This window comes from Myotis daubentonii, chromosome 6 (assembly GCF_963259705.1).
Source record: "Myotis daubentonii chromosome 6, mMyoDau2.1, whole genome shotgun sequence".
NCBI classification, from domain to species: Eukaryota; Metazoa; Chordata; class Mammalia; order Chiroptera; family Vespertilionidae; genus Myotis; species Myotis daubentonii.
In genome coordinates, this window is record NC_081845.1 from 56,797,057 (window position 1) to 56,822,470 (window position 25,414).

A 25,414-nucleotide genomic window follows, 5' to 3' on the forward strand; every position below is an offset into this window, starting at 1 on the left:
ATCCAATATTACCAACCAAGAGTGTCATATTTTTTAATGTGGAATTTTGGTTTGTTTTTTAATAAATGTGCAGAGATATGTTAGCTACATGCAGTGTGAACACTATTAGCCATAATATTTGAAACATAATAGATGCTGGCACTGAGGTTTCATTTAAAGAAAAATTGTGACAGTGCTAATGAATAATGTATACTTTTCTAGACATCTAAGTGTTTTCTAGACACCTCCCAAAAGAGGCAATTTACATTAGACCTTAGGCTAACAAAAAGTAGGATAGGACATATTTCTAGGAGAAAGGTTTGATTTTGATTAATAAATGAAAGGAAATAAGAAAGAAAAAGACATTTATCAACTCTGACCAAATTCAGGACTCTACGCACTTCACTAATAAAACAAAGCATCAAGCAGAATCCTGAGTCAGCTGAGATCTAGAGAATTTCAGTCTGTGTTTTACAAAAGTAAATGAAAGGTTCTATACATAAGAATTCATACTTAAACCAATTACCAAGATTATTTTCTACTTGCTGTTGTTTCTGTTTATTTCATTTCTACCTTCTAATTAGAATATCATCTTCATAAAAGGAGAAAAGAGTGAAATCCTAGAGTTAAGTTCATTATGGGTCAAAAATGGATTCAGAATCTGGTATCTTTTATTCCAAATTTCAGTCCCGATTTTCCTTCTTTTGATAGATCTGTAATCTCTCAAAACAGAGGGTCTTTGACCATGGAGGGATATAATACAACCTTGCAGTCCATGCTGCTTCAGTGCAGCCTGACTTCCTTGTGACCCAGCTGGCAAGAAACAGGTCAATGAAACCAGCACCCAGTGACGGGTGCCTACTAGAAGCATGTGACAGACAGGCTTTCAGAGATTAGTTTGTAGGTGTCAGGAAGAGTCTGACAAAGCTGGGCCAACAAATATTTGATTACATCTAATTATTTAAACTTGAGAAAGGTGAGGTTATACTGCCATTTGCTAGCAATTTCATTAATAGAAAGAAATATCAGAAAAAAGTGATAAAAATGATAAACCAAAATGATAGCATATCAAATATTAAACCAAAATAATAGCAGGTAGCCTTGGTTTGGTGGCTGTTGGTTAGAATGTTGTCTTGTGCACCAAAAGGTTGCAGGCTCAATTCCCAGTCAGGGCACATACCTGGGTTTTGGGTTTGATCCCTGGTCAGGGTAGATACTGGAGGCAACCGATTGATGTTTCTCTTTCGCATCAATGTCTCTCTTTTTTTTCCCTCTCTCTCTCCCCCTTTCCTCCCTAATAAAAAAAAAAAGATCAATAAAAATAACATACCCTTGGGTGAGGATTAAAAAATAATAGAAGATAAATATTTAGTACCTAGATTTCAGACCAAGTTATTGCCATATGTAAAGGACATTGGAGTTGTTTCCACTAATAAAGAATAAAGTACTTACCAATATGTATAAGATATGAATAATCCTTGATGATAGTTTCTGCTCTAAAGGAATCATACTGATGATCAACTCTTACTGAGTCTAAATTGACATCCTTAAATAGAAAGCAAAAAGAGAAAGATTAAAAGGTATTTCTTCCCAAACTTCTACAACTATACTTTAAAAATATACATTTTTATTATTTCAGAGAAAAAGGGAGAGGGAGAGAGAGATAGAAACATCAATGAGAATCATTGATCAGCTGCCTCCTGCATGCCCCCTACTAGGGATGGAGCCTGAAACCTGAGCGTGTGTCCTGACCAGGAATCTAACTGGGGACCTCTTACCCTTCCCTTTTTTCTCCTTGGGAAAAAACCACTGAGAAACACCAGCCAGGCCAAAAGAATTTTTAAAAGATGTAATATCTACACTTGATTTTTTTAAAAAATATATTTTATTGATTTTTCACAGAGAGGAAGGGAAAGAGATAGAGAGTTAGAAACATCGATGAGAGAGAAACATCGATCAGCTGCCTCCTGCACATCCCCCACCGGGAATGTGCCCGCAACCCAGGTACATGCCCTTGACCGGAATCGAACCTGGGACCTCTCAGTTCGCAGGCCAACGCTCTATCCACTGAGCCAAACCGGTTTCGGCTACACTTGATCTTAGCCAAAAATAGAAACAGAGGCATAAATACATAGAACAGACTGACAGTTGCCAGAGGGCAGGGAAAATGGGGAACTAGATGAAAGAAGATGAAGGGATTAAACAAAAAACATATACATAACACACAGACACAGATAACAGTGTGGTGACAGCCAGGAGAAACAAGGGTGGGGCCTAGGCAAAGAGCTGGTGGATACAGAGGCCAAGAGAGTATGCTTGGGGCAGTGGGTGCACCATGCAGTGTGATAATGGCTTTTTAATGAATTGTGTGTGCACTTGAAATCTGTATGGTTTTGTGAACCAACATCACTCCAATTAATTCAATAAAAAACTTAAAAATGCAATACCTGACTATTTAGGCAGGGCTACGGACCTCTTTTCCCTTAGACCAGTGGTTCTCAACCTTCTGGCCCTTTAAATACAGTTCCTCATGTTGTGACCCAACCATAAAATTATTTTCGTTGCTACTTCATAGTAATGTTGCTACTGTTATGAATCGTAAGGTAAATATCTGATATGCAGGATGGTCTTAGGTGACTCCTTTGAAAGGGTCGTTCGACTGCCGAAGGGGTTGTGACCCACAGGTTGAGAACCGCTGCCTTAGACTGTCAAATAAAATTTTAAAAAAAATGACAGCAGCCAACACAATAGCTGTCGAGTGTGAACAAATCAAAATTATACCCACATTTTGTTAGATTGGCAAAAAATAGCATATTTTTTCGTATGCTGCAGAATTTTAGTAGTTTATGTGTGCAATGAAATAAAAAGGTTGAGAATTGTTGATTTATACCTTACACTGAACACATAATAACACATAGTCATCCATCCTCTGTGCCTCACTGATATTACTAAAGGCAGTAAACCCCAGCTTCCTTAGGCGCTGCCCTCTTGGTTTTGGAATGTGCAATGAGACAATAACGAGGGGGAGTGGAAGGCGGGACAAGCTGTGCCTGTGGCACTCCTGGCTCTGTCAGGCAGAGGCTGGTGGCTCTTATGGTCAAGTCCTGCTACAAGAGTCAGAGGAACTCACTGGCTCAGATGTGGTTTTGCTACTACAGAAGTAGCATGCATTCTCAGAAACTCCTAGCTGCTAGAACTTGTCTTTAAATCCACATGGTTTCTCAAGTGTGGGAACCTTGTCAGTTGCTGGAGGATGTGTTTGGAAATGTTGTAAGTTGCCTGTTTATCTGATTTCCCAACTGGACTATAAGCCCAATAAAAGCCAAGTCTCTATGTATCTGGCATATTATTAGATCCCTGACATCTAAGGGAGCACTGCAAATAAAGTAGGTGTTCAAGAGATGGTGAATGAATTATGTCCTGAATTTTAATTTTAAGAGGGCATCTGAACCCTATTAGTGGTTTACCTATTCTAAGCCACAGCAGTAGTCTCTCCTGTCTCTCAAATCCCAATTTATGGTCAGGAAATTAGTTCTCATGGTGAAGTTAAATGGGATTCTTGCTTTGCCATCCATGCTTTCAAAAAAAAATCATAGAAAAGCACATATAATACATGCTAGTCTAGTTTTTTCTAAGAGGCTATAGTGTGGTTGTTAAGAGCATACACAATGGAGCTAGCCTGCCTGGGTTCAAAATACTAGACCTGCAACTTACTATGTGACTTTAGGTAAACAATTTAATCTCTCTTTGTTTCCTTATCTGTAAAGCAGGAATGACAAAAGTATTTACCTCATTGAGGTAAATGGTGAGGGGTAAATAAGTTAATACAAGAAAAGTGCTTAGAAAAGTACCTGGCACATAGTTAACACTTATTTTTTTCCGATTTTAAAGATATGTTTACCTTCTGCTTAGTATATATGACAATGGTGACTAAAGAGTCTGTTTGGAACCAGTCATAGCTGTAAAATATCAAGAAAAAAATGAATCATTACATCAATAATCATGTGCATTAACATAATTAAAATAACTAAAAATCTACAGTGAGAAATATATTTTCTAGGTAAACTTTTTTCCTAAATAATCAGTGGTCTTACCATTATATAATTGGTAATTTTTTCCAAATTTAAAATACCTATACTTCCATGTTCCAACTTGGATTAAAAAAACACAAACAGGTATTTTTGACAAGATACTTTTTATAAAAGTTACACATCTCCTTACTAAAATTTTCTTTCATCAGAACTAACAAAATACAATATGTTTTCTTAAGGAACATAACAAAATCTACATGCTTATAATTACTTTTACTCCTCGTCACAAATATTATTATTCAAGAAATTAATTCATCAAGGTGGTTTATTGAGTAAACAGTAAAACTTAAGGTAAAACTAAGTCTTCTGTTTTGTAATAGCTATTAATCAAACAGCTACTGTTTTGAACTTATTACCTACATATAGGCACCTATAAGTAAATCCTAGAGGAGGTATCCTTAGACCTTAACATATATAAAACAATTTAGAAGATTGCATATGAAAAAATTTAACAAATACAGGAGGATGCTGCTGATATAGTATAGACTAACAATAGGGAAAAAAGGCAGAAAGAGAAAAAACTACAAAGAACATAAATAACTCTGAGGACATGTGAAATATCCATAGTCCATATATATGTACGGACTATGGACATTCCTATCCTATATAATAAAAGGCTAATGTGCAAATCGACCAAATGGCTGAACAACCATCGCTGTGATGTGCACTGACCACCAGGGGGCAGACACCTAATGGAGGAGCTGCCCTCTGGTGGTCAGTGTGCTCCCACAGGGGGAGCACCACTTAGCCAGAAGCTGGGCTCATGGCTGGCGAGTGCAGAAGTGATGGCAGGAGCCTCTCCCACCTCTGCAGCAGCATTAAGGACCCCTCAGGAATGTCCCACTGCGAGAGGGTGCAGGCTAGGCTGAGGGACCCCTCCCCGCAGTGTACAAATGTTGTGCACTGGGCCTCTAGTATTAAAAATTGTATAAAAAATTAGATATACAAAGAACAGAATAGTTTAATAAATTATGGTATGGTCATATAAAACAATGCAGACAAAAATGCTTTTATAGAATATTTAATAACATAGGAAATTGGGCATAGAATACATCATAATACCAATATTTTCAAAAGAGAATAATATTGAAGTAGGTATTATATGAATCAAACCGGGTGGAATAAACCAAATATTAAGACCATATATCTAAGGTTGGTGGTATTAACAATTGATTTTTATCATTTTCTTTTGTATTTCTCTGCATTTTCCACCAAAAATGTATATTTTATAATAAGTATTTTGATAGTTTTATTAAAGTATTGGTATTTAAAATGAATCAAACTTCAGTTATATTAAACACTCAAATTTATAGAATAGTTCATTCTCCAATAATGTCTGATAAAGTTCTTGTGTCAGAGAAGCATGACTAATATAGTAAGCAATAAATCAAACCCATCGCTGTTTTATATTTTAATGTGTATATTTTGGTCTAAAACTGATTTAGCTTTGAAAGAGTAAAACAAGAAGGCATACCTTGGAGAAACCGGGCCGTCTTTGGCAAGTGCATCTGGTACTTGGCTCTTGGGAAGCATGCCTTCACAAGGAAAATAAACAAAACAGCCACAGTTCATCGAGGCAGTACTTTTCTTTATTTTAACCTTTTCAGTAAACTTCATATTGAAACATTATAAAAGGACACAAATCACAGATGTACTACTCAATAAATGTTCATAAAGTAAAACATACCCTGTACCCAGTATCCTGTTTGTAACCCCTCCTGATCACCACCCTTCCAACGGTAATCATTATTCTTAGAACATCATGATTAGATTATACATGTATTTGACCTTTCTAAAAATGGAATCGTATGACATGTTCTTTTGGTCTTTCTTTTTTTTTTTTGTCCAGCGTTATAGACATTACAGTTCTTATGTCAAATAAGCATGATTGATAGCAATAAATCAAACCTGGAGCTTTCTGAGATTTTATCCATGCTGCTGAATGCCTCAGTAGTTTGTTCGTTTTTATTAATGAGTAGTATTATACTGTATAAATGTACCAAAATTTATTCATTCTCTTGTTGACAGACATTTGGGCAGTTTTCACTATTATGCTGTTATAAATATTATTGTACATGTATATTCTTAAAAAACATATATCCACATTTCTGGTAGGTATATAGGGTGTGCATATGCTTAGCTTTGCTAGATACTATTACACAGTTTTCTAAAATGGTTGTACCAATTTACACTTTTCACCAGAAGTGTTTGATGGTTCCAGTTGTTCTACAACCTCACTGACATGCGGTATTGTTTTTTCCCCCATTTCAGTCCTTCTTTTGGGCATACATCAACAAAACATTCTAAATGTCCATTAAAGCTGTGGTTTTCAAAGTTGTATTAGAAAACTCTGAGCCATTGAAGAATTCTGTAGATACTGTAAACATGAAATATTTTCCTCCCACAACAGGAATGCACTGCTGTATCTATAAAATTTTCTTTGGGAAAAAGAGTACTACTGCTAAAAGACTTTTAAAAATCACTACATTGATTATATTATTTTTCAAACTATGTAGGAAAGGAAAGTAATGTTTAGTTTCTGGTGAGTGTTGAAATTCTCAAATTAGAAGTCACAGTATTTATATAAAGTTAGAATTGGGAGGTGCCTTTAAGACAAACTAGTTTAGAGGTTTTCAAGATGCTTTTTAGTCGGAAAATCTTCTGTTGAAACACAAGCTTAAGTGCAAGCACAGGTGTCAAACAGCCATATTTTTAGGATGAGGCTTACTGAGAACCCTGAATTCAGGCCTTACTCACTTAGTGTCCGTCTCATCCCATGGAATTCTGCAGAATACACTTAATTTTCAGATAAACAAAGGAAGTCTCTGAGATGTGACAGAAGGCCAAAGATATGAAGCAATTAGCAGTGAGCCTAAAGAAGAATGCTCTACCACAAAACTACAGGTATAATAAAAGAGATAAGACTACAATAAATCAAAATATATTTTTTCTAAAATGATAAAAACAAAAAAACAAAATTAAGTTCTTGAGAAGCCCTAAAAGATATTTTATTAAGATTATATATATATATATATATATATATATATATATATATATATATATTTAGGAGGCCTCTTATATAAATAAACACATCACAATCTAAGAATTTCTATAAGAAAAAACTATAAACAGAATTAATAAAAACATTCTAAAAACTACATAGTACCATATTCATATAAATTATTAGGAGAGAATAATGCCATAGGCCAAATAATACACACCTTACACATTATATCCTTGGATAAGTTGAAGGAATCTGAGATTAATGTGGGTTGGAGTAAAATAATTAGGTAAAGCAAGTTGGACTGAATGGATATTATCCCTTTCCAAAATTCTGATTGATGGACTGATATCAAATAGAAGGGATCAAGTCTCTGGTGGAATACTATAGTAGTTTATTCTATTCAGTATTTTAAACAACTGTATGAATAAAGACTTAGAAGGCAGGTAGATCACATCTACAAATACATACAGTTACCACCAAGACTTAAATGAGCTGAACATGAGAGGCAGCTAATACAGCAAAAGAAGGTTTACAGTTGTGAGTAGGTGAAACAAAGTTTATTCTTGTATTATTACTATAATCATAACCTGCATGTATTTTTCCTTATAAGTGTAAATCTACTTTTGCTTACCCCTGCATGTATATGTGTGTGTATAACAATCTCAGAGATCTAAGGTCTTAAGAGGTAACTGTGCTAGCCAGACCACTGGTATGTTATAGTCCATTTTTAGGGAAACCTTTAACTGAGGTAGTAGTTAAATGCAATGCATCCAAAGCAGGGCAATAAGAAAGTAAAGGTTCTGGAAGCCATATGTGGTGGGAAATGAAATGCCCAGTCCATCAGTAATTAGTGTTTAAGTGAAGGTTGTTTGTGTAATATTACAGAAGAGCCAATCATCAGATGAAATTTAAGATCAATGCCTCATTTATGCAGTGTTATACTATTGGATAAGCAACTTCGATTGTTACATTGCAAACTGCATAAATTAGTCTACAGTACAGACTATTTTCTCTACTTAGAAGCCTGGTGCATGGATTCATGCAGTAGTGGGGTCCCTCAGCCTGGCTTGCAGGCATCAGGCCAAAACTGGCTCTCCGACATCCCCGAAGGGGTCCCAGACTGTGAGAGGGTGGTTCTTGGGTATCACACCCAGGAATCAGGCTCCTTCCTCTCTGGTTCCAGGTACCTCACCCGAGAACCGCAGCTGCCAAGTCACCACAGCTTGGCAGCTCCTGCATTGAGCACCTGCCCCCTGGTGGTCAGTGTGCATCTAAGCTACCAGTCGGACGGTCGGACGGTCGCTTAGGCTTTTTTTATATACAGATAATTCATCTGGCAATTTAGCTTATTAGCTGACTTTCTAAAACTTTCTTTTGCAGAGAGAAAAAACCCTATTACTACACATACATTAATATAGTTCAGTTATAATTCCAAGTCATACTGAATGGCTGAAGAAGGCATGCTGCTGAGCCCAGCTAGAGAAGAGTGGGTTAACAGGCTATGAGCATCTGTATGCAAACACTGGCGGTGACCTCACATGGCTGAGGGAGGTGACTTGTTCAGTCTTGCTTCCTAATGACTACAAGTCTTCAAGCTGAGGGCAGATGAACACGTTCAGGGATGTCATAGAGAGGACTACTAGAGTAATGGCTGGAATATGGGATCTATAGAGTTCTGTCAATCCTTTAAGTCTGGGGAAGTAAAGACATCATTAGCCTAAAAATATATCTGAATACCCCAGGTAATTCTGTAAAGCAATATTATATATTATCAAGTGAGTATGATTCATTTTTCACTATAAATGTATGACTTACCATTTAAGACTTTCTTTTCCTCATGATAGTCTGTACAGTGATTTAGAAAAAAAGTCAGGTAAGAATATTATAATGCCAAAGAGAATATCAGTTAATATTATTGACTTAAAGATATCAGCCCTTCTTTCTTGAAGAGCTTTTTTCTAAGGCCTGAGAGAGAAATAAGGGCTCATGTTTCAAACAAGTTTCATCTCTGAAGATTGGCAGGCCATCTCTCCAGGCATTTCACTGGGCTTTTTATCTACTTATTTGAATATTTTTTCTAATATCCTGATTAACTTTTTAAGAAAACATATAAAAACCCACGTTTTTTCCCAGGTTATCATATTTTAAATTAGTCAAAATTAACAAGAATTTATTAGATTATATTCTAGAAATGAAACATACATATTAACAACCCAAAGGATGATATTTTATTATGTTTCTCTTTTATCTACGTCAGTACTTAAAATCGCCACTGTTACTCCAAATTTAAATGGCCATAATGCTGAAAATATGTTGACTTTCATATGTATATAAAATGCAATTATTAGTGTTACAACCCAGAAAAAAAATTCAACAGGTATTGTTTTTCAGGATGGCAGCCAACGCACCAATCTATATAGCTTGATCACAAGAGTTATACCATATGGTCAAAATAAAACCCACAGCAAGTTGACAGGGTTTAAAAAAAAAATAACTGAATGACAAGCTAACACAAAATATCAAGCAGTAAATTGAAAGACATCACTTGTTAGTGTGATAATACCTTGTTTTACAGAAAAAGAAACTTAAAGCTTTCACATTTTTTATGTTCTGATTTTCAATGAACCAGAGAATCCCATAATAACCTCCATTTCACACACCTGTCATAAAATAATCATGTTTCTAAGGGGGCCAGATGACCAGCCTTTTTATTTATTTTCACTATTTTCCAAAATAATTTCATAGCTGAAAGGAATCTTAACAACATATAGCAAATTATCATGTGATCCTCTGTTTATGACTGAAAATCAGAGGTCCAGAACTTGAATGAAATCCACAGCTCTTAAGCAGCAAAGCCAAGATTAGACTCCATCTTTTCTGAAACTTAGCACCACACTTACTATAACATTGCTAGAGTTAATACTCACTGAAAACACAAAAGACCTAAAAGCCATTTAGACTATACCTCAAAATGAGTTTTTATAAAATGCCAGATAAAAATCTAGTCATTATCATTTTCAAGGGACCGCTGATGTCCCTGCTTAGTCACTCTCATTCAATCAGTTTGATCTGTCTTTGCTACTGCAGTTGTGATTCTTTGTTTTATCTTAGAACAAACAGCAGTATCACAAGTAAATCTATTCTCAGTGTACCACACAGCTGGCAGTTTGATGAATTTCATTTATCATGTAAAACAATTTGTTTTCATCTAAGAGGCTCACAGATTTTGAGAAATTGTCCAAGTAATTAGTTTCTACTGAAAAATATGTATTCACTTCTTGCTTGATCTGAATTGATTTGAATCTGTCAGAATTTTCTGGATCCTGATAAATTAGTAATTTTTCCCTGGTTCTTTTTTTAATACAAAAAATATCAGTAGGAAAAGAACTTCTAACCAAATGATCTAAATTATCTTTAAAAACTCTATGAGTCTACTTTTGCAGCTCTTTTCAAAAACTGAGTCATAGAAATAAAAAGACAATTTTTTGGCTATTAAGCATATTTACTTCTGAATCATTTTAGTCACATGAAACACTTTGCTCTCTGACTAGAAACCTGTTATTCTGTCTTGATAACTAATTCTATCATTTGGATGGCTCCATGGCCAAGAGCATTTATCTTTTCTCATAATGTCCTATAAACTGCATTACTCTGCTTGGAACCTCTGCTTTGTGAAGAGGTCCGGGTCTTAGGAAGGCTAGCACTGTGACCTATCAGCATCCTGCTCTTCTCTGGTAAGAGGGCTAAGTAAGCACTTTTAATTGTGACCCCAATCTAGTTCACCTCTGCTGAGTGGAGCCACAGGCAGATCCCCGGGGTGAAAAAGAAACAAAACCCTGCTTTGCCAGTGCGCTCATTCTGTTAACATATACCTGTTGGTCATCATCTTAACAGGGATGCTGACAGAATAAAAAACTATTTGGATAAAAAGTTAGGACAATGTAAATATATAGATAGTTTACCTATACATGAATGAAGATAATTTGGAAGGATTCACAATAAAAGTAGTAATATGGTTACCTTTGTGTGTCATGGAAGGAGAGAAGGGTAGAGGGGAGACAAGTATAATAAGAGCACCTCTCATTCTTGAATTGTGTGAATGCACTACTGACTCAAAAATTAAATAAACCTAACTAAAAACAAAATGTCATTATATTCTTTTTAATTCAATGTGATTAAATGCTGTAAAAGAGGTATGTAGAAGGTAGTATGGGAGCCTACAGAGGGTGGGCATCTGTACTTACAAGGAATTAGAAAGATTCCACTAAGGAAGTAATATTTAGCTACATTTTAAAACTATACAGACATTTTTCAGAAAGGCCTTGAAAAAACATTTTAGGAAGACATATACTGAGCATTTATAGCAGAATGTTTTCCATTTATCATGTAGCTAGATATCTCATCTTCCCTTCTGACTCTAAAAAGATGGATATCATGAAACCATCAGATATAAGTTTAGTCTTGTTACCAGAGATCTTAGTCACAAAGTCCAAAACACACCATCATGTTCCCTTCACTGCTTAGCCTTGCCAGACGACTCTTTGGCTCTCTACAATGTGTTTAACAACCATTTTTTCTCTAGACATTCTTCCATTATCTCTAAATGGAACTCCTCATAACACAACTTAGGCCTAATTCTTGGTTTTGTTTCAAAAGTTATAAACTCATTTCTCATATCTTATAAAATTTCATAATTTTTATATTTCTTAACTCTCTTTACCTTTTACTTTCCTCTATTCATTTTTATAATCATCTTCTGAATCATCTGTAAATGTTATACATCTCTGAAACTTCCAGGCCCAGAATTACTCCTTATCCTAGAAGCAGTTTACCAGTAGAATTACAATAGAAATTGAATAGTTCAAATACATACTCTGAAAAACCCCAGGATTAAACTAATACAGAGACTCTTTAGTAGCAAAAGCAAATTAAGGTAATCTGAGATAACAAATTTGCTCATTCAATAAAGGCCATTTCATCGTGACACCCTGCCCCTTTTCCTCCACTAGTAACTGTCTAGCTTTCCCCAACATAAGCTTCTGAGCTTGTGTTTTGCCCACCCACCTGAGCCCTGAACTGTCCCCATTTTACCAATGAGGAAACTGATGCTCTTAGGAAAAAGAACACTGACTCTTTAGAAGCTGAACTTCCAGCCCATCCAATGCTGTCTTGTTTACATACCAACTTCACAGACATGTGCCATTAACACTATAATTTTTTAAGGATAAAAAACTAATTCATATATGAGGGTTTCTTTATTTCAACACTATAAAAACTGGGGGCTGGATAATTCTTTATTGTGGGGATCTATCCTGTGCGTTATAGGGTACTTAGCAGCATCCCCAACCTCTCCTCTAAACACTAGAATGCCAGGAGCATTTAGCTTAGTTGTGGCAACCAAAATGTCTCCAGACATAATATCTCCCAGGAACAAAATCAACCCCAGTTAAAAACCACTGGCATATGCAAAAGAAAACTGACTATGTAAAAATGGATAATTAAATAACTAAAGCCTTTGGAAATGTACATATACAAACAAGCCTCAGCATCCTCACTTTTAAACTGAGGGTGTTAGAGTAGCTCTAAGCCCCTCTTCCACATCTTAACTATTCTCTGGATCCATGGTTCTAAGCGACTTATAGTCATTAACTGCTTGAGAGTGGGGTGAAAACTAAAACATAAAGTATTAGAAATCATGATAAAGCAATGAGAAATTAAAGAAGAAACATTCCTGAGACCATACTATGCCACTGGAAAATATGAGATTTTAGAAATGTGAGTTATGGTGAATTTTTTAAAAGTACATTTATGATCTAGAATGGCACTGTCCAAAAGAAATACAATGCAAGCCACAGTATAATTTCTAATTGTCTAACAGCAACATGAGCAACGTAAAAACAAATGGGTTAAATTAATTTTAATAATATATCTTTACTTAATATACTATATCTAGAATATTATCATTTCAACATGTAATCAATATAACAACTATGAGATATTTTACACTTTTTTCATACTTAAAGTCTCAAAATGCAGTGTATACTTTATACTTTCAGCACATCTCAATATGGACAAGCATATTTTGAGTGCTAGATAGCCACATGGGGCTAGTTAGTCGCTACCATGACAGAAATGGACTAGAATAAGGGCAAAGAGTAAGAACATTTTCATCTTTGCCAGAGAATGTAATGAAATTATCAGCAACTACAGCTTACCTTTTCAAAGTTTCCTTTTTTATTTTTTATTGATATCTTTCTAAAGCATAAACCATAATATTTTTTAAAACAATGAAATATAAAAATCACACTGTTAGCTTAATAAGGACCCACTAGTATTATCCTATATAATAAAAGGATAATATGCAAATTGACCGAATGGCAGAACGACTGGTCGCTATGATGTGCACTGACCACCAGGGGCAGATGCTCAATGCAGGAGCTGCCCCCGATGGTCAGCGCACTCCCACAGGGGGAGCGCTGCTCAGTCACAAGCCGTGCTGACAGCTGGCGAGCTCAGTGGCCCACCTTCGTGGCAGCACTAAGGATGTCTGACTGCGGAGCGGGCCTAAGCTGGCAGCTGGACATCCCCCAAGGACTCCCAGGCTGTGCAGGCCGGGCTGAGGGACCACCCCCTTGCCCCTGAGTGCACGAATGTTGTGCACTGGGCCTCTAGTGCTTTATATTCTGACTCTGCTGGCTTTTCTGTTTCCTTCCTAGATACCCAGGTATTTCACCACTGCCACACTAGAAACCACCAGATAAAATGAAAACTACACTGCCCAACTGTGCAGGTGCCCACAAAATGCCAATTCTGGATGCCCCTGCACTGATGTCTGGCAGGTGACCCCACCGAAATGATGGTGTCAGGGGTCTGGTATTGAGAGAAGTCCATATATAAAATTCCTCTTCAGTATATCCACCGTCTCCCCACCCCCACCCTACCTCCACAAATCCTCATCTCAGCAAGTCTCTTTCCACCTACTATTCCCACTTTATCTCTTTTCACTCTCTGTTCCCACTTCATGTTTTCATTCTCTATTTCTACTTAATCTATTTTCATCCTGTTTTTATTGCATCCAGGAGTTCTGATTATACAGTGAACACATGCCCTGGGTTGTCAGAGTCAATTTACCACGTTATCCCAGCATAATTATTAACAGAATCAAACTTGCCCCAGTTTGGACAGTTACACAGTTAACCCATCTAATAATAGTCTCTGTCCATAAGTGTCAGGCCAGTAGAGATCAATGATGAATAATCCCTGACTACAGAGGAAAGGCTAGTCATTGTTTTATTCTAAAGAAGAACTAAAGTAAAACCTTTATAGCAGCCGTGAAAATAAGAACAATATAGTGATTTATTTAAATCTATTTGTTGAAATCCAAGTTAAAAAAAGTACATGTTTGTCACACATCAATGCCAGCTCAGCACTGGCACCACTTACCTTTGGGAACAGCAGGTTTCACTGCCATCCTGCCGACCAGGCATTCTTTCAGCATGGATTCATAATTGACCCAACGATGAACCTGGTATGAGATAGAATGACAGAAAAGCAACATGACTAACTCCATGAGATGCTCTGATTTTTTTTTTAAATATATTTTATTGATTTTTTACAGAGAGGAAGGGAGGGAGATAGAGAGTTAGAAACATCGATGAGAGAGAAACATCGATCAGCTGCCTCCTGCACATCTCCTACTGGGGATGTGCCCGCAACCCAGGTACATGCCCTTGACCGGAATCGAACCTGGGACCTTTCAGTCCACAGGCCGACGCTCTATCCACTGAGCCAAACCGGTTTCGGCGAGATTCTCTGATTTTATTCTGAGCAAAACTAAAACATTTTTTACACTGCTCTGAAAAATGAAGAAGCAGATTATTTGCCAATAAGGGAGTGATGGAAAGGTAGCATACACAGGTAACAATGTTCTCAAGGTGTTGTCTAGAGACCCCTGGGGGTTCCTGATGCCTTTTTAGATATCCATGAGGTCTCGGTTAGTTTCAAAAGATACAAAAAATTGCCTTTTTCATTGTGTTAACATTGGCACTAATGTCAAAACTGCAATGGTGGATAAAGCTGCTTTCATCTTAGCATAAATTAAGGTAGTGATTTCAATCATTATATTCTTCACCAGACCCGTGGTTTCACTTAACATCTTCCAGGAAGTAGAAAATATTATTAAATTTCTTAAATCTCAACCCTGTGTTCCGTGTGACAAAATGGAAGTCCTCAAAAGCACTTCCACTGCAAGGTAAGATGGTAGCCCTACGGAAAGTCCCTTAGGCCAGCGGTCCTCAACCTGTGGGTCGCAAACAATGAAAATACATCCTGCATATCAGATATTTACATGACGATTCATAACAGTAGCAAAATTACAGTTATGAAGTAGCAACGAAAATAATTTTATGGTTGGGGGTCACCACAACATGAGGAACTGTATTAAAGGGTCTCAGCATTAGGAAGATTGAGAACCACTGCCTTAGGCAATTGTTTGATTGGCAAGCTGAAGTGAGTTTTCTTCTTGAAAGGCTGTTCCTGGCTTAGGAGAAAAAGAATGACCTATAAACAAGCTGTTATTCAGGCGAGCATCTAATAGACATTTTCTTGAAAAGGAACACAGTAAGACTGTCACTTAAAGGAAAATGAATTAGGGTATTTGTTGCCAGACTTATAGTGAGAATTTAATTTAAACAACTTTTCTGAAGGGTACCTTCCCAATATACATACAATAAAAGCCTTAAAATATGCATCTCTTTCATTAGTTTTAAATTTACTTGAGAAAACATTTGCATTTGTCTATATACACAAAGATATAAGTGCCAGGATACTCATCACAGCACTATTTATATCATCAAAATATTGGAAACATCCTAAATGTCCAATTGTAAAAGACCAGTATAGGAAAAGTATAATATTATTTGACAAAATACTATATAATCACCAAAATAATCAGGTCAAATACTTCTGATGTCAGAATCTTTATGTATGTTCCTGAGAAAATAAGTATACACTAAAATAGAAAATATGTAAAGAAAATATATGTAATTATAAATAGACACTCATTTATTAACATAAATTAAAATTTCATTTACCAACTATTTTTGGAGCATCCAATAATGTGTAAAGCACTATCTCTGCTTTCCTCTCATCATCACTGCCTCCCATAAGTCAGTCATAATCATTATTAAAATTGATCAAAACTGAGTAAACAACTGCCAACAGAGGCAATAAGCACTTAAGAGCAGACGACTAGTTCAGCCAGTGTGCTTCAGCGGTTGAGCATTGACCCATGCACCAAGAGGTCGCCAGTCCTGGTCAGGACACATGCCCAGGTTGTAAGCTTGATCCCCAGTGGGGGGCGTGCAGGAGACAGTTGATCTATGTTTCTCTCTCATTGATATTTCTATCTCTCTCCCTCTCCTTCCCTCTCTCTCTAAAATTATTTTTATAAAAGAGTAGATACCTAGACACAGATTTGAAATCATCTTTAAAAGTTTAGTAAAATAATTCAAAGGCAACCTAAATGAACTGTTGTTACTTATATCTGAAATTTATGCAACTATTTTCTTTTTTTCCTACAACTATCACACTGCTAAATCTCTGAGTACTTTTCCATTGTAATACTATGATAACTTTCAGTATCTTACCTGATCAAAAAGGTCTGTTCCATCTGAGCCTGCTGCTTTCATTAATTCATCTTCTCCACCAGGATGATACTCCATATATGGGCTAACATTGTAAACAAACCCTGTGTCAAAGCAAGGAGAAATAATATCCTAAATGAACTTCTTAAAACTTGTACAAATTACAAATATAAGTTCCAATAAATCTTTCAAAATACATCCTATTTATTATGCTCAAGATTTCACCATACTTAGCAGCTAGTAAGTTAGCCTGAAAGTTTCATGGGTCCTATAAGAAAACATCAGACTACTAGGTCATAGACATAGGTCAGTTTAATACTCACATCACTACCTGCAGCTAGAATAGCAGCATGTGCACAGTCCCCTAAACCCCAATTCCCAATTCCCCGCTTCTATGTGAAGAGGGCCAGATAACACCTGTATACTTAATGTGTTGCAGAACAGGAAAGAAACTCTGAGCTTAGGAAACTTGAATCTTTGTAATGAATGGGCAGTAAGTGTGCCTGCCCTTTGTTCTGGAGGGAGTCAATACCATACTTAGCAGTAAGCAAACATGTTAGAGAAAGACACTAGCTCTACTACTATTCAAGGTTGTTAGCCATGCAAACATCCCTGAAAAGACTGTCCAGAGCTTTCAAGATCTCTCTTCCCTCTCCTCTCCCTTCTCTCTCCCCTTCTCCCCCTCTCTCTTTTTCTCTCTCTCCCTCCCTTCCTCCCTCCCTCCCTCATATTTCCACTATATCATCTTCTACTGCCCTGGTTGAAGAATCTGATGAAAAAAAGAATTGAACTCTCATTCATGTGTCTGATCATCTCAGGAAAGGCAGAGCAATGTGACCGGGCCACTTAGGCATGCTCTATGAAAGCAAGTATAATTCTTTTCTGCAGCTGCCCAAGGAACGAAGATTCTTTTCTTGTTTAGAACTTAATAATCCTTTTATCTTCCCAAAATATTCATTTCATCTAGTCATATCTTTAACTATAGTTTTATCTTTTCAGAAAAAGGAATAGGAAACAACAAATAGAGACCAGCTCAATTAATAGCCTTAACAGGGAAGTGAGTTGCTTTTTAATCCTTTACGTGAAAACCAGATACAATAATAGGCAAATCCAGCCCTACAGACGCCTAACAAGTGCAATGAGAACAACTGGTTTTCTTATATCTAGGACTTGTCCCTCCTGTATGATGACTCTCTGGAGTTTAAATAACCCTGGATAACTTAAAATGTTCATTCTATATAATAATCTTGGAAGAAAAGAAAAATTTGGATTTCAGACCCAAGAAAATAACTACAGTTTTTCTACCAATTTAATTTTAGAAAATAACCAACCAGTCAGGATGTCTTCATAGAATTGCTCAAATGCAATTTAGGCAACAAAAAGAAGTAAATTCGCAAAAATCTCCCAGCAGTCCTCAAAATAAGTCTAAAAAAAACAAAGAACTGGTGGAGTCCTTCCTTTCTCCTGCCGTCCACCTTTCCAAAATCCATGGACCACAAATGTTGGAGGTAAGGATTAGGATCAAGATTATTCCCAACAGACTTTTTAAAACAGAGAACCCCCTTCCAAACAAAAGAATTCTGAACGTTCTCTGCCACCAAACCTTGACTAGAGTTCGAGTTCTCAGGAACATGGTATCTGCAACACATGATCATCTAACCTTCTGGGACAGAGTTTCATGTGCTTCAGCAACCAGCAGGAGGATAAACAGGTAGCTTTACTATCTACCAATGATTAGCATATAAAGGCTGCAATGTCCCACATGTATTCTCTGCTTCCTAAACTCTTTAAACTGACACTTATCCTTTCATAATCTTCCTTTCCTTTCTGATAGACTAAGACACAAACCTAAAGAATTTCCCATCCTCTTCAAAAGGACAAAACTAGGAAGGATAAAATCCCTCACTATAAGGAATTAAGACTGTTAGATCCAACCACACCGGGCAGTGTCGGTGATTTGCTGATTATGAGTCTTAAACCCTGCTCCTTAATGCAACTGGTACATTTCCACTGGTCCAGAGGCTCTATCCCCCCTCTTAAGGTCTCCTTCCTTTTTTCCTTTTCAAAATCATTTCCTAACAACTAAAACTTGGACCCCTGAATGTGGCAGAAGAAAAGGAACACAAAGAACTTAATTTTATGCTTTTCCTTCACGCTCTATTGTACTCTACTAGTATTTGTACTACACACGGCTTTTAGACAGCCGTCTCTCCTGTGCAAGCTTTTCGCTTCCTATCACCTGGTGTTTAGAAACTAATTTTGCAACTCTCTAAATTTTGCAATGACACAATTGAATTCTTCCTATAGCTCTAATGGCACAGGTGTGGAAGATATGCACAACAATATAAATAAATAGTATTTATGGACCCATCAAATTGGACCATCTCAATTAAATGTTAAGCTATCAATTCAGCAAAACCCAAATCCTAATAATGACATTAAGAACAAAAACAGGCAGAAATAGATTCATGAAACATCATGAATGGTGCTTTTAGATCCATTTATACGGGACCTTTAGTAGCAGAGGGAGATTGAGGGAGTCAGTCTATTGTCTGTCTATCTGTCTGTCTATCTAGCTATCTCCTCTTTGCTAATCCTTTATTTTGTTTTATATTTTGTTTTTTAAACTTTAACCAGGAGCAGATCCAATAAAAGGACTGACTAATGCTAAGAAGAGCAACTTAGTTTCACCAAATAATAAATTTATACAATGTTATTTTCAATTACATCTCAATGAAACTAGGAAAAATGGTATTTTTTTTAAAAGGAGTAAGGAGGAGGAGGAGGAGGAAAGAGAAGGGGAGGGGGAGGAGGTGAAAGAGAGGGGAAGAAGGGGCAGCAGCAACTTATTAAAGTTAAAATACAACAGTTCTGTTAGGAACATATACTCTAATGTTTAAATACATAATTTTTAAATGCCCTAGCAATATTCAGGGGTACATTTTATAGCTAATTCATCCTAGCAGAGGTGCTATGCAACTGAAAACATACATTCAGAACAATCACTACACTGAATTCTTTAGGCAATGCACTAGTAGTACCTGTTTTAATAGTTTCACACTAAATTATCTCTTTTGTATTATATGTCTGAAACTTTGAGCTGTCAAATAAATTCTTAGAATAAAAATTACCCACTTTAAAATTACCACTCAGTGCTTTGTATAGTCAGAAACTTACACTGCCAATTCAATTACAGAATGATAGTCTTAAGTCTGACCTCTCATCCAGTACAGGATTCACCTTTACAGAATCTATAGACAGACTGTCATCTAGAATCTGCTTCAACAGTACAGGTGTCTAGGAGCTCAAGCTCACTGTTTGTTTAAAAACCTAGTTAAGGATCAATATTGCTTTTATGCCTGAAAACTAAAGTCGCTATTTTACATAGAAAGAGCTCTTTCCCATCTTGGCAGCTGCTGCCTCTAGTTTTTCACATATAGTTTTTATATTTGTTGCAATTTAAATCCCAACTGCTACTGATAAAGACCACAGGCATCTTACAATAAAGTACTTACATTTGTGTGCAAAATTTAAAGAACCCACACTAAAACATGTAAAAGAAAAGAAAATACACTAGTCGCTTAACCTAGTTAACAATGTTACTATGATTGTTATTAGTCCTGAACTTTCTAGCAGCCAAAGCCAAAAGAGATACTAGTAACAGTGGTCTCATCCAATCTTAAAAAGCATTACAAGGAGCCAAGCAAACAAACCACAAAAAAAGAGAGATTCATTAGTTCTTTAAAAGACAGAAACTCCCTTTGAGCATTTGCTATTGATATTGTGAAGAATTATGAGTCCCTATGTAGGGGCCATTGACCACAACAGATAGTACAACCGTTATGCAGAAATATTCTTCATTTAGCATCCCTCCCACCTTCCCCAGCCCTAGGTAACTGCAAATGTACTTTCTCCCTCTTCAGATTGCATATTTTGGGCATTTTGTACAAATGGAAACATACAGTATGTGGTCTTTTGTGTTTGCCTTCTTTTACTCAGTATAATATTTTCAAAGTTAATCCATGTTTTGCATGTATCAATACTTCATTTCTTGCCGAAACCGGTTTGGCTCAGTGGATAGAGCGTCGGCCTGCGGACTGAGGGGTCCCGGGTTCGATTCCGGTCAAGGGCATGTACCTGGGTTGCGGGCACATCCCCAGTGGGAGATGTGCAGGAGGCAGCTAATCGATGTTTCTCTCCCATCAATGTTTCTAACTATCTATCTCTCTCCCTTCCTTTCTGTAAAAAAATCAATAAAATATATTTTTTAAAAAAATACTTCATTTCTTTTAATGGCTGAATAACATTCCATGGATGGACATGCCACATTTTGTTTATTCATTCATCAGTTCATGAACATCTACATTGCTTCCACTTTGGGGCTATCCTATATAATAAAAGCCTAATATGCTAAGTGTCTGGTCGACCGGTCGGCCATTCAACCTATCAAAGCATAATATGCTAATGATATGCTAAGGGCACTCAACTGCTCACTATGATGTTTCGACCAGTAGGTTAGCTTGCTGTTGGGGTCCAGCTGATCAGGACTGAGTGAGACAGGCTGGACATGCCCTAGAGCCCTCCCGCAGTCCCTCCCTGGCTGGCTAAGCACCCGCATCCCTCCCCGGCCCTGATCATGCACTGGTGGGGTCCCTTGGCCTGGCCCGCACCCTCTCGCAATCCGGAACCCCTCGGAGAATGTCAGAGAGCTGGTTTTGGCCAGATCCCACAGGTCAGGCCAAGGGACCCCACTAGTGTACGAATTCGTGCACCGGGACTCTAGTTATAAATAATACTGCTATGAACATTCATGTATGAGTTTTTGTGTGGACATATATTTTTATTTCTTTTGAGTATACATTTAGAAGTGAATTTTTTGGGTCACATAGCTATGTATGTTGAACCTATTGATGAACTGCCAGACTGTTTTCCATTCTCAGCAGCAATGTGTGAACATGCTAATTTCAAAGAGCTCTTTTTCAGGCACTACTCCAACTCTGCATAGGAGAAAATGCCTTTTCCCACCGATAGAACCTGAGTCACACCACATTTCTCAGATAACTGAACTCAGAACTGGATTACAGCATGCTCCAACTTATTCTCAACCCCCAGCTCTATGTGAGACAGTACAATGTTAGACTTAAGTGACATTTTGTACTTAACTATTTAATCTATCCCCCATTTGAGGCTCCCACAATTTTTCAGGTTAGGCAACCATACACAGGAACCTAATAGCCCTCCACCAAGGAGTGCCCTGCATCGCCATGATTTAGGCCATATACTCACCAATAATTTTTCTTTTTTCCTTTGTGCTGTTTTGTAAGTCAGAGTCTAAAGCATGGTCCAGGGGCTCCCGAGGGAGCTCAAGACTCTTTGGGTGGTCCCAGACAAAAACTTTTTGGTAACATTATGAAGATGCTATCCGAATTTTTTAAAAAATCTCATTCTTTAGAGATTATAAGATTAAATACAAAAGGTGACGTGAGACTACTGTGGTCATCTATTAAGCAATATAGTAAAAATATCTGCCAAAATGTAAAATAATACCAAATTTCTCACTAAATTTTTTGTAAAATGTAGTTATTTTTCACAAATATGTATTATTTATAACACAGGGAGCTTATTTTTAACTTTCAACTTTAAAATATTCTTTGCATTTCTTAATTTTCACTTCTGAAAGGTAAATATCAATAGCTCCATCATAAAGAGCCATCACAAAGCTCTTTAAGGCCCACAATAATTTTTAAAAGAGTACAGAGAGCTTAAAACCAAAAAGTTTGAGAACTACTGCTCTAAGTAAAAGCAATATTTTTATAATTAGATTTTAAAATAAATAATTTTTGTTTCAAAATTTAATCACAGATTTAACTTCAAAGCCCCATATTATATTTATTCCAAAAAAAATTTATTTAATGCCTATTATGTATGTGCCAAGTATTATGGCACCATATTACAGTATTTCTGTTTATTTCATTAATTACCATTGCTCATTTTTTTGGCACTAAAATAAATGGAGGAAAAAGGTATGTTTGCATAATAAAAGAACTGCATATGTCACTATGTTCAGGTACACATCCATTTTTGCAAGCAATGTGACTACTGTGCCATCTGGTGTTCCGTGAAGAAACTGCATATTATTATTTTAGGTCTACTGGTGTTTTTTTAGTTCTTCTAACTGCTAAGAGAGGGTGTTAAAATATGCAACAATGATTGTGCATTTTAATTATCTTGCAATTCTGTTAATGTTGGCTTCATATATTCTGAAACTTTGTCAGGCATAAACATTCTTTCTGAATTTAGAGCTACAATTTTATTAGTTTCTATCCCCAACCCCAAGTTTTCTTCCCCACCCCAACCCTGCAAATTTTCTGTTCGTGTCTCTGTTCCTTTATTTCCCTGACTTCTTTTGAGTTAAACTAATATTTTTCAGAATTTCATGTTATTGGTGGTTATATACCTCTTTGGGTTATACTTTAAGTGGCTGTCCTAGGGATTATAATATATATATAATTAATGTTATTTAGTTTACTTAGGTTAATATTGTATATCCCTTCACATTTAATATAAGGACAATTTACCACTCTCTATCCCTATACTTTATATAATGTCACAATACAATGTTACAATTTTTGCTTTAAATAATCATTCATTTTTTAAAAGGGAAAAAAGTAATCTTATCTCTTTACTCACATATTTACCATTTCCTAAAGATCTTAACTTCCATCTGGTGTCATTACCTTTCAATCTGATCAACTTCCTTCAGAATGTAACTGCTCAGAATGTTGGTTAATTTTTAATGCTTTTACTGGTAAATTTCCTTTCAGTTTATTGTCTTTCCTAATACTAATAAGGTCACATAAGATGATCTTTGGTAATTATGCCCAGATGACCTTCTGAAGTGCTCAGCGACCTTTATCACATTCTGTTTAAATTATCCTGTGCCCTGAGTAGGAGACAGAGAACATGGCCGCTGGGGAAGTGACAAAAGTACTAAGAAAACTCAGCCCTTGGGGCTCCAGTGCACAGGACCTGCCTAAGACAAACTGCAAAAACCCCTTCTGCCCCAAGTCTTGTCCCAAGTAACAAGCAAAAGCAGTCTGCCACTGGGAGAGGAGCAAGAGCATAAAGAGAGAACCTACCCAGGTACGTAGAGCAAGCTGTAAGCTAAGAATTGAGCAGGAACAATGAGAAAAATCCTCTAGCAGTGCTGGATCCATGCAAAAAACAAGATAGCAATAACCCACTGTTGAAGGAATTTGAAGTCTGTGGTGCACTGATGATATCAACAGCAACAACAAACACCAAACCCAGCTCAACAACTAACTAGGCCAGTGATGGCGAACCTTTTGAGCTCGGCTTGTCAGCATTTTGAAAAACCCTAACTTAATTCTGGTGCCGTGTCACATATAGAAATTTTTTGATATTTGCAACCATAGTAAAACAAAGACTTATATTTTTGATATTTATTTTATATATTTAAATGCCATTTAACAAAGAAAAATCAACCAAAAAAATGAGTTCGCGTGTCACCTCTGATACGCGTGTCATAGGTTCGTCATCACTGAACTAGACTAAATCAACTTAATTGTCTGCCAGAAAAAGTATACCTATTTCTGAGTATAAATTTTATCATTCATAGATATGCAATGTGTGACACTCAATAAAAAAATTATAAGATGCATTTTTACAAAAGATAAAACAACCCATGTCAAGAGAGAAAAAGCAATACAACAGAGATGCTGCGAAGTTAGAACTATCAGATATGGACATTAAAATAACTATAATTAATATCTTAAAAGACTATCTGAAAATGTGAATGACATTTTACAGATGGGAAAGTTCAGCAGAGATAAACACTATAAAAAAGAGTCTAATGAAAATACTAAAAATAAAGAACATGATATCAGTCCAGCCGGTGTGGCTCAGATGGTCGACAGTCATCCCATGCACCATTTATTATGTTAATCTCTTTAAAAGGTGACTGTCTAAAGCAGTGGTTCTCAACCTGTGAGTTGCGACCCCTTTGGGGGTCGAACGACCCTTTCACAGGGGTCGCCTAAGACCATCAGAAAACACATATATAATTACATATTGTTTTTGTGATTAATCACTATGCTTTAATTACGTTCAATTTGTAACAATGAAATTGGGGGGTCACCACAACATGAGGAACTGTATTAAAGAGTCGTGGAATTAGGAAGGTTGAGAACCACTGGACTAAAGCAAAAATGATAACATGTTGTGGGATTTATAACATGTAGAAGTAAAATGAATAATAGCACAAGACATAGGAGGGTGAAATAGAAGTATATGATAAGGTTCTCACACTGCATGTGAGATGGCATAATATTATTTGAAGATAGACTGGTAAGTAAAAATGTATATCATAAACTTAGAATGACTACTAAAATGAAGACAAAGAGGTATGAAGAACACATTAACAATGTAAATAAAATGAATTCATCAAAATATAATGAAGATTTTATCAATAATGGGTAAATCCAGGCAGGTGAAGGGTTTATGGAGTTCACTGCATCACTCTTTTTTGTAAGTCTGAAACTTTTTTCAAAATAAAAAGTTTAGTTAAAAATATTTAATGACAAAATGGCCCTTACGCAATCTTAAATATCTACCCAATCCACACAGCATGCAACCCCCCCCCCCAAAGGAAATATGAAGCTGTACAAAGGAAATAG

General features: G+C 36.4%; 1 protein-coding gene across 5 annotated transcripts in view; it reads right to left on the reverse strand.

Moving 5' to 3' along the window:
* Positions 1-25,414, reverse strand: part of LOC132237112 (cytochrome b5 reductase 4) — a 71,221-nt gene that overhangs the window by 29,125 nt on the left and 16,682 nt on the right. For 4 of the 5 annotated variants that reach the window (XR_009453462.1, XM_059701076.1, XM_059701074.1 and 1 more), the window contains exons 3-8: positions 16,722-16,822; positions 14,518-14,599; positions 8,890-8,919; positions 5,545-5,605; positions 3,881-3,938; positions 1,432-1,525 (exon numbers count right to left, since the gene is read on the reverse strand). Coding sequence is in view for 4 of the 5 variants with exons in the window: in XM_059701076.1 (XP_059557059.1) it covers positions 1,432-1,525; positions 3,881-3,938; positions 5,545-5,605; positions 8,890-8,919; positions 14,518-14,599; positions 16,722-16,822 (426 nt within the window). In the remaining variant the exon portion in view is untranslated. The remainder of the gene's footprint in view (positions 1-1,431; positions 1,526-3,880; positions 3,939-5,544; positions 5,606-8,889; positions 8,920-14,517; positions 14,600-16,721; positions 16,823-25,414) is intronic. The other variant, XM_059701073.1, reaches the window with a different exon arrangement.